The sequence below is a fragment of the Triticum urartu genome, chromosome 2 (genome assembly GCF_003073215.2).
Source record: "Triticum urartu cultivar G1812 chromosome 2, Tu2.1, whole genome shotgun sequence".
Taxonomy (NCBI): Eukaryota; Viridiplantae; Streptophyta; class Magnoliopsida; order Poales; family Poaceae; genus Triticum; species Triticum urartu.
The window spans coordinates 67,003,209-67,013,506 of record NC_053023.1 but is presented as its reverse complement, the minus strand read 5'-3'; the positions used below and the strand labels follow the sequence as shown (position 1 = coordinate 67,013,506).

Below are 10,298 nucleotides of genomic sequence, written 5' to 3'. Positions count from 1 at the left end.
ATCGCTTGCATCCATAAGTCTCCCTCCATGGCTATGCCGGCGCATGCAGTCGTGCCAGGGGTGCCATTGAAGGACTTGGCATTGCGCTCGACCCAAATCTTCCAAACGGTGAGGGTGAGCGGCACTAGGCTGTCAAATCCTTTGCGTGCCAGTTTGGGAAGAGCACGTCGTGCGTGCGGGTGCGGCCCAGCAGTCGCTCAATGCGTCGAGGGCTGGCGTGAGGTGGGTAAGATTGCAGCGGCCAGGTGTGTGTGGTTGACCATATCGCGGTATCATATCATCTGTTCGCACGGGAACCACGAGATGGGCTAGTTTATGGATTGGATTAATTTAGCAATTCAAATACGGCTCCCGCTTTAACTACGCGTTGCATGCACTTCGTCAGGTTGAGCCAATCCCTGCCTGCCACGCGGACCACTGTCCACATAGTTGACCATGCAAGACCTTTCGTTTGTTTGCAGGCTACGTAGTGAACACGATTTTCGAGTTCAGACTTCAGACAGAGTACTCGCCGTCATCCCAGCCTATATACACGCAAAGCAGTGCTACCTCGATGCGCCAAACCTAGCCAAGATCGATCACTGGCCATTCGTTCACGAAGCATGCAGAGCTCGATGGCCCCGTCCCGTATCATGGCGCTGCTAGCAATGCTCTTGGTCTCTCGCTTGTTCTTCTGCTCCCAAGCTTCCTCCGATGGCTTCCTCGCGTGCCTCACGGCGTCCGTGCCCGAGCAGCTCCTCTTCACCCGGAGCTCGCCGTCGTTCGCGTCGGTCCTGGCGTCCTCCGTTCGGAACCGCAGGTTCCTCACGCAGGCGACGGTGCGGCCGATCTGCATCGTTACGGCGATGAACGCCTCGCACGTCCAGGCCGCCGTCGTGTGCGGCCGCCGGCACGGCGTCCGCCTCCGTGTGCGCAGCGGCGGGCACGACTACGAGGGCCTCTCGTTCAGGTCTACGCGCCTCGAGACATTCGCCGTGATTGACCTCGCCGGCCTCCGCTCCGTGCGCGTCAGCCTTGGCAGCCCGCGGGAGGAAGCGCCATCCACCGCGTGGGTGGACTCCGGCGCGACGCTCGGGGAGCTGTATCATGCTATCGGGAAGGCGAGTGACCGGCTGGCGTTCCCAGCGGGCCTGTGCCCGACGGTGGGCGTCGGCGGACATCTCAGCGGCGGCGGCTTCGGCATGCTGCTGCGCAAGCATGGCCTGGCCGCCGACCACGTCGTGGACGCCACGCTTGTTGACGCCGAGGGGAGGGTCCTGGACAGGGACGCCATGGGCCAGGACGTCTTTTGGGCCATCCGCGGCGGCGGCGGCGGCGGGAGCTTCGGGATCGTGCTGTCGTGGCAGGTGAAGCTCGTGGCCGTGCCGCCGGCGGTCACCGCGTTCACGATCCCCAAGTCCGTCGAGCAGGGCGCCGTGGACATCCTCACCAAGTGGCAGGAGGTCGCGCCGGCTCTCCCTGACGACTTGTTCGTGAGGGTGCTCGTCCAACGACAGGTGGCCAAATTCCAGGCCCTATACCTAGGCACCTGCGACGCGCTCCTGCCGGTGATGCGCCACCGCTTCCCAGAGCTCGGCGTGAATCATAAGCACTGCAAGGAAATGACCTGGCTCCAGTCCGTGCCCTACGTCTACCTGGGCGGCGACGCCACCGTGGAGGACATCTTGAACCGGACCGACCCCGTGGACACCACCTCCAGCAAGGCCACGTCCGACTACGTCCGGCATGCGATCGCCAGCGACGTGTGGGAGGAAATCTTCGCGACCTGGCTCGCGAGGCCGGACGCGGGGCTGATGATCCTGGACCCCTACGGCGGGAGCATCGCCGGCGTGCCGGAGTCCGCGACACCATTCTCACACCGCGCCGGCGTGCTGTATAACGTGCAGTACATGAACTTCTGGGGCGGCGGCGGCGGCGACGGCGCGGCGCAGAAGAGGTGGATCAGGGACATGTACGCGTTCATGGAGCCGCACGTGAGCAAGAACCCGAGGGAGGCGTACGTGAACTACAGGGACCTTGACCTCGGGACGAACGTGGTCGTCGGCAACGTCACCAGCTACGAGGCCGGCAAGGTCTGGGGCGAGAAGTACTACAAGGATAACTTCAGGAGGCTCGCCATGGCCAAGCGTCAGATAGACCCCGACGACTACTTCAGGAATGAGCAGAGCATCCCGCCGCTTGATGCTGACGAGCAACCACTGATCACGAGGGACGTGGCGCCTAAGGGTTACGCTAATCCTATTTCGTCGAATCGTTTTGACATATTTGGTTGTGTGGGTATCTGTCTTGTGTATATATGCATCCGATTTTATGCTCCGATTTTATGCATCCGATTTTAAAATCATGATTCGGCCGATGACAACGAAACAGAATATATGCATCCGATTTTATGCGCAAAGTATTTTCATTTTGGTGTATATATAAGTCAACCAGGCCATGAGATCAATTGCATTGTTAGGATCCGGTTGTTGGACTTGTGATGCCCAAGAAAACTATACAACAGACACGTACGTATCTCTACCATATGCTTATCTACACAACAACCACATCGTGAGTACAATAACTCACGCACGCCTTCAACATACAAACATGCATGCGCCCCTGCATCAACCATACGCTTTCATGTTCAAAAAAAAACCATACGATTTCATCTATTTTTACATGGTAATTAGAGCTACGAATCAATCCGTGGTTGGATGATTAAGAGGACAATGTTATCCCCCACACCTCAGGTTTCAAGTCTTAAATTTAACGTTGGTGCTTGCATTATTTCTGGATTTTTCTAAACTTTCAACGATATACGCTCAGTGGAAGGAAGCGTTTTCATCGACTGCAAGACGCTTGTGGTGACTTCATAAAATATCAAGATGCCACCTTCAGCAAGGCCACATATGACTACTTCTGGCATGCCATAGCCAGCGACGTGTCATGTGTGGGACGAAATCTTCGCGACCTGGCTCGCGAGGCCAGACACCAGCCTCATGATCCTAGACCCCTATGGCGGGAACATCGCCCGCGTGCCCGCGGCGGCGTGCTGTACAGCATCCAGTACATGAACTTCTGGGCTGTCGACGGCGACAGTGCGGCGTTGACGACGTGGGTCAGGGACGTCTACACGTTCATGGAGCCCCACGTGAGCAAGAACCCAAGGGAGGCGTACGTGAACTACAGGGACCTGGACCTCGGCGAGAATGTCGTTGGAGCGGACAACGTCACGAGCTACGAGGCCGGCAAGCTCTGGGGCGAGAAGTACTACAAGGATAACTTCAGGAGGCTCGCCATGGCCAAGCGTCAGATAGATCCTCACGGCTACTTCAGGAAAGAGCAGAGCATCACGCCGCTTGATGCGGATGAGCAACGAGTGGTCATGAGGAATGTGGCGGGTTATGCTAATCCTATTTCATCGAATCATTTTTACATATTTGGTTGTGTGGGTATATGTCTTCTCTATATCCGGCGAAAATACGTTTGAACTTGTGATTTGGCAGATAACAAAACAAGATAGATGCATCCAATGTATGCTCTAGTATTTTCATTTTGGTGTCATGTACTAGTAGTTTGTTGGTTGTTTGTCAAACTTAACACATACTATATCAGTTTAAAATCCGTGTTTGCTAATAATCAGTTGCCTGAAATTATTCTAGGTTTAAGTCCATTCATTGTTCAGCACCGAGCCTTAGAAAGGGACGCTGCGGCTGGCGTTGTTAGGAAAATAAACCATATGTGGCGTGCGTGCGGCCGTGTGTGGCGAATGGAGCGACCTGCCGGATCGTGCGTGTACGTGTTGGTAATTTTTTTTTTAGGGGGAAAGGAGATTGTACGTGTACATGTTGGTCGTTTTCTTTTCAGAAAAGGAGGTTAGACCTCTGGCCTCTGCATCAATCGACAAAGAGTTGACAAAAATATATATCAATCCACTCAAAGCTATCACTCACACTTAAAAACTCGATAATGTGTATATGTTGGTCGTGAGGCTACATCCATGAGTTTGTTCGTAACACCTCGGATATGATTTACCTAATATGTAATCCAACTCTTGCCGTTTCCGACGTTAAGTTATTTTACTTTCTCGGGTTCGGGTTTTTGTCTCCGTGTGTTGTTGTTGTTGTCATGCATCTCATATCATGTCATCATGTGCATTGCATTTGCATACGTGTTCGTCTCATGCATCCGAGCATTTTTCCCGTTGTCCGTTTTGCATTCCGGCGCTCCGTTCTCCTCCAGTGGTCATTTCTACCTTTCTTTCGTGTGTGGGGATTAAACATTTCCGGATTGGACCAAGACTTGCCAAGCGGCCTTGGTTTACTACCGGTAGACCGCCTGTCAAGTTTCGTACCATTTGGACTTCGTTTGATGCTCCAACGGTTAACCGAGGGACCGAGAAGGCCTCTGTGTGTTGCATCCCAACACCCCTCCATTTTGGCCCAAAATCCTCTCCATCTTCTAGAGCGTTCGATCACGATCGCGTGGCCGAAAACCGCACCTCATTTGGACTCTCGTAGCTCCTCCTATGCCTATAAATAGGCCCTCCCCCGAAATCCTCGCGCAAACCCTAGTCCACTCCCTCTCCACGCGCCGTCGGACATTTTTTCGTCCGGCCGGACATGTCCATTTCCACCCGCCGCTGCCACTTGTCGCCGCCTGATACGCCCGCGCCCGCGCCCCACATCGCCGGCCCGCCGAGCCCGAGCTGGGCCCCCGCGAGGCCTAGCCGCACCGCCGCCCGCGCCGGCTTCCTCCTCCCTCCCGGCGCCGCCTCTCTGCCGCACTCGCCGGACGGCGTGCCGCAAGTCGCCGCCGACCGCTGCCTCACCGCCTGCTGGCCGCGCCGCCACTCGGCGCCGACGCCGCCGCGGTCGGCGACGCCCCGGCCACCCCGGGCCGCACCTCCTCCGCCCCGTCGGACTTCTTCTCCGGCGACGAATCCGGCGATCCTCGGCAGCCGCGCTGCTGCTACAGTGCTCCCGGGCCAGATCTGGATCCAGATTTCGGATCGGTTGATTTTTGCCCTGAAACCCTAACTATTTTGCGTTTTTCATCATGTTGTATCTCCGCATCCGTTGCTCCGTTTTGGACATATAGCATATCAAAATGTTCATCTCAGAGAGTACACCATTTTATCTCATTGCATCATTTTCATTTGAGTTCATCTTGATGCCCGAAATGCTGTTGGAAGAGTGCTACTTGAGATAATTGTCAGATCTGCTGCTCCAATTAGATATTTGTCATTTTTGCCATGATTTATGTGTGCATGATATGCCCCTGAGCTCTACATATGTTTTGTTATATGCTTTGCCATCTTTCCATAGGTGCAACCCATGTATTTTTATGATGTGTGTGGTGACTAGAACAAGCTTGCAAAGTGGTGCATTCGTTAATGCTGATTTCAGGGACTTAGCAATTCCACTAAGTCCTAGATCTGTTTATATCAATATGCCATATGTACATGTTGTTTCCTAGTGATCCGTGCCTCTTTTGAGAATGATCAGTAAGGATGTTTTGTTAATCTTGTAGTGCTCGATCCATCCATGTCTTTGTTTGCAATTATAGAGCATCCTAGTTTGAGTCAATCGAGTTCTACTTTTGCTATTTCATGAATCTGGGCAGATTGTCTACTTGTTAGTGATTTTTCCGAGGATGTTGTAGTTGATCCGTGCATGCTATATTATTGTTCTTGCCATGTCTAGCTTGTATAATGTGTATTCTTAATGGGTGTATGCTTATATTGGCATGACTTACTCTGTAGTGAGTGCATCGAGCTCGTAAACATGCCTACTTGATATCTGATTTGCATGCTCCAGTTTTTCACTAAGTCTGTGATCTGATTATGTTTTTGCCATGTTCACATGCTTGCAAATGTATTTTCTGATCTCTTTTGGCTCAAGGTCACTAAGGGACTTTTGTTAAGCTCTTTCAGTAGCTCCATGTCATGCTTTACTTTGCCATGTTCAGGCCCTGTAGCATATAGTTTTCATACTCCAAAGTGTGCTACCTGATCTGCAATTCCAGACAAGTGTTAATCTCACCAAGTCTGAAATCTGTTCACCAAACGCATTTTTTCCATGCTTGTTTGAACCTGTTAAGGGATGAATTGGCCGTAGCTCAGTGTTCATATTTTGTTAAGCTTCATGAATGGGTCCCTGCCATGTATTTTGTTGTCATATTTGGGTGTTTTAGCATGTTCATCTTGTTGCATTTAGATGACTACTTGCTGTAAATCGCAGACCGGTGCCATATTTGAATTACTTGCCATTTCCAAACCGTGACTCCGATTCCGGTGATCTTTATATCATTTTCAAGCGAAATCATCTCGGAGGACTTGTTTTACCATTGTCGGAGTTGTCTTGTAGAACCGGGATGCCGAGTCTGATCGGAATGTCTCGGGAGAAGGTATATTCCTTCGTTGACCGTGAGAGCTTGTCATGGGCTAAGTTGGGACTCCCCTGCAGGGATTTGAACTTTCGAAAGTCGTGCCCGTGGTTATGGGCAGATGGGAATTTGTTAATGTCCGGTTGTAGATAACTTGAACCTGAAATTAATTAAAATGAATCAACTGTGTGAGTTACCGTGATGGTCTCTTCTCGGCGGAGTCCGGGAAGTAAACACGGTGTTGGAGTAATGCTTGCCGCAGGTTGTTCTCTAGTTATTCGTTCGCGCTTTGCCTTCTCTTCTCGCTCTCTTTTGTGAACAGGTTAGCCACCATATATGCTAGTCGCTTGCTGCAGGTCCACACATATTACCTTGTCTTACCTATAAGCTTAAATAGTCTTGATCGCGAGGGTGCGAGATTGCTGAGTCCCTGTGGCTCACAGATTACTTCCAAACCAGATGCAGGGCCTGATGACTCCGTTCCAGATGACGCGCTTGAGCTCAAGTGGGAGTTCGACGAGGACTCACGCCGTTACTATGTGTCTTTCCCTGATGATCAGTAGTGGTGCCCAGTTGGGGCGACCGGGACCGTGTCGCATGTTGGGTTGATCTTTTATTTTGGCACCGTAGCCGGGCCATGAGTGTTTGGATGATGTAATGCTATTTATGTACTTTGATTGACGTGGCGAGTGTAAGCCGACTATGTACCTTCCCCTTTTATTATCTATATTACATGGGATGTTGTGAAGATTGCCTTACTTGCGACATGCTTTCAATGCGGTTATGCCTCTAAGTCGTGCTTCGACACGTAGGAGATATAGCCGCATCGAGGGCGTTACAAGTTGGTAATCAGAGCCTTCCCCGACCTTAGGAGCCCCCACTGCTTGATCGTTTTTAGCAGCCGTTGTTGAGTCTAGAAAAATGTTTTGAGTCATTTAGGAATTATATATCGGAGAGTTTAGGAATTCATTTTACTTCCCAGTCTCCTCATCGCTCTGGTAAGGCATCCTGACGTAGATTTTTGACTCTTCTCTTCTCAAATTTCACTAAAAAAAATTTAGGAGCACGCAGGTATCTTAGAATCGTTCTGATGGTTTTGTGACGAGAACATTGTTCTTGGTGCCTCCTATCATTTAGGGGTTGTGGCAGTTTCCCGGGGAGTTGAGCTCCGAGGTGTTGTCGTCACAATTTTATCGTTGCAGTTCTGGATACCTGAGTTTAGTACGCCGACATCGAAAATCTCTTTTATGCAGTTGTTGGTGAGATAACCTCGACGCCACCCAGTACTGGGGCGGGAGTTCGGGAGTATTGCCATAACTTGTATAACGGATGCTTTTCGAAGGTTGAGGTAGATGGTTTCCGAAGCTTTTCTCGGTTATGTGTTGAAGGATGGATACAGCTGGATGTAGGATTTGCTAGATTTGGGTGAGATATTATGCTTCCCCTGTATCCCCAACACCTGATTGCATAACCGGAAAGGTTCGGGAGTTTCATAGGTGGGAATTCTTGTAGCTCTAGTTCTTCTTCCACGGATATTTGGTTTGAGATTGGGATTTCTTACCGAGTATTCGTTCTTGATCCGTACCTGGTTGATTTATTCCTCTACCTAAATTCTAAGTGGCTTCTCAATTTATGGATATGTGACCATTTCTAGTGGAATGCATTCGTTCATTTTGTTCAGATGTGAAGACTATATGTTGCAATTTTCATTCCGTTGGATTCAGCTTCAATATTTGTCTATCAATGTGCTAATGGATGTCAACCTCTTTAGGATGGATCCTCCAACGCGCATGACTCCGAATCCTGATCCGCCACCACCTCCCCCTCCTCCGGAGGCATGGCAAGCTGTGATGGCCGCAACCAATGCAAACACGTAGTTGATCATGCAAATTCTTCAAGAGCGCAATCAAGCGAACCAAGGCAACAAAGGCAACAATCAGAATCACTTTGCTACACTCAAACAGTTCCTTGCTAACAGGCCAAAGACTTTCAGTAATTGTGTTGAGGCAACTGATGCTGACGATTGGCTCGTGGACTTGTGCAAGCATTTCGAGTGCAGTAACATCAGGCCTGAGGACTTTGTCAAGTTCGCTTCCTTCCAACTCAAAGACCAAGCTGCAGAATGGTTCCAGCAGTACAAGGATTCCAGAGGAGGCCGTGTGATTACTTGGGATGAATTCCGTCAAGATTTCAAAGCTCATCATATTCCTCAGAGCGTGGTTGAAAGCAAGCATGAGGAATTCCGCAACCTGAAGCAAGGCTCTTTGTCTGTGTATGACTATAACAAGTTGTTTCAGAAGCTCGCCCGCTTTGCTAAGCAGGACGTCCCTGACGAGAAGAGCATGATATACCAGTTCAGGGGTGGTCTTAGAGAAGAAATCCAGCTAGCTCTTGTTCTCTTTGAGCCCTTGAGGTACGATGAGTTCTACAACATGGCATTGAAGCAAGAGGCTGCTCAACTAAGCTGTGATGCTTCCAAGAAGCGAGTCAGAGATGCTACTCCTTCTTCCTCTACTCAAGTGGCCAAGCAGCAGAAGTATTGGCTTCCTCCTCCTCCGTTCCGTCAGCCGTATCAGCAGAAGAGCAAAGGTGGCAGTGGATCTTCCCACCCACCCAACCCTGGCTTTCAAAACAAGACTTCATCTCAAGCTCCAAGATCGAGTGCTCCGTATCACCGTCTGCTTTCAGAGGTCACGTGCAACAAATGCCAACAGAAGGGTCACTATGCCAACAAATGCTTCAATCAGAGGCGCCTCCCTTCTCCTCCTCCTGTCAGATCGGCAAGTACAGCTGTGGTCAAGCATAACCCCAAGCACGCCATGGTTAACATGGTGAATGCAGCTCAGGCAGAGGATTCGTCAGATGTCATCATGGGTAACTTTCAGTTAACTCTATTCCCGCAAAAGTTCTTTTTGACACTAGTGCATCGCGTTGTTTCATGTCAAGATTATTTGTTTCCAAGCATGACTTCGTTTCGCAAATGTTGGGTAAACCTATGGGAGTGGTTTCTTCGGCTAAGTCTATGAGGGTTACTTCAATAGTCCCGGATGTTTCTATCATGATGGGTGATTTCAAGTTTCTGGCTTCTCCAATGGTTTTTGGTAACTCGGATATTGATCTTATTCCCGGAATGGATTGGCTTTCTAAGCACAAGGCTCAGCTTGATTGTGCAGCCAGGCAGATTCAATTGACTCATTCGTCTGAGGATGTAATTGTCTTTGCCGCAAATGATGACACCATCCGTCTGTTTTCTCTCAATGAGAAGGGTGAACTAGATGCCATCTCGCAAATTCCAGTCGTTTGCGAATATCAAGACGTCTTTCCAGAAGAGCTTCCAGGAATGCCTCCGCACCGGCCAGTTGAATTCGTCATCGATCTTGAGCCTGGCACGAAACCAGTGTGCAAGCGTCCTTACAAGCTCGGACCTGAAGAGTTGAAGGAGCTGAAGAAGCAACTCGATATTCAAGAGCGAATGGGTCTCATCCGACCTAGTTCTTCTCTGTGGGGTTGTGGTGTTCTTTTTGTGAAGAAGAAGGATGGAACAGACCGACTTTGTGTTGATTACCGTCCATTGAACAAGAAGACTATCAAGAACAAATACCCACTTCCTAACATCAACGAGCTGTTTGAACAACTCAAAGGTGCCCAAGTATTCTCCAAGCTTGATCTCCGTATGGGTTATCACCAGATTCGAATCTGTGAGCAAGTCCCAAGACGGCCTTCAGGACAAGCTATGGTTCATATGAATACACTTTCATGTCTTTTGGCCTCGTCAACGCTCCTCCGATGTTCTCTCGCATGATGAACTTCACCTTCAACGCCTACACCAATGACTTTGTTTTGGTCTATCTCGACGACATTCTGGTCTTTTCGAAGAACAAGGAAGATCATGCCAAGCACTTGCGTTTGGTACTCGATAAGCTTAGGGA

At 50.2% G+C, this 10,298-nt stretch overlaps 2 protein-coding genes across 2 annotated transcripts; both read left to right on the top strand.

Moving 5' to 3' along the window:
• The first annotated feature begins 203 nt into the window (after positions 1 to 203).
• LOC125541063 (berberine bridge enzyme-like Cyn d 4) lies at positions 204 to 2,356 on the top strand. Its single transcript, XM_048704553.1, has one exon. It carries the CDS (start codon positions 603 to 605, stop codon positions 2,337 to 2,339), a length of 1,737 nt encoding a protein of 578 aa, XP_048560510.1. The 5' UTR covers positions 204 to 602; the 3' UTR covers positions 2,340 to 2,356.
• An 80-nt stretch (positions 2,357 to 2,436) lies between these two features.
• On the top strand, positions 2,437 to 3,633 carry LOC125535080 (berberine bridge enzyme-like Cyn d 4). The gene is made up of 3 exons (XM_048698137.1): positions 2,437 to 2,453; positions 2,809 to 3,383; positions 3,626 to 3,633. The coding sequence occupies exons 1-3, from the start codon at positions 2,437 to 2,439 to the stop codon at positions 3,631 to 3,633; spliced, it is 600 nt and encodes a 199-aa protein (XP_048554094.1).
• The last annotated feature ends 6,665 nt before the right edge of the window (positions 3,634 to 10,298 follow it).

Coding starts and splice junctions, on each gene's coding strand:
- LOC125541063 (XM_048704553.1), top strand. CDS start 603: ATGCAGAGCTCGATGGCCCCGTCCCGTATCATGGCGCTGCTAGCAATG.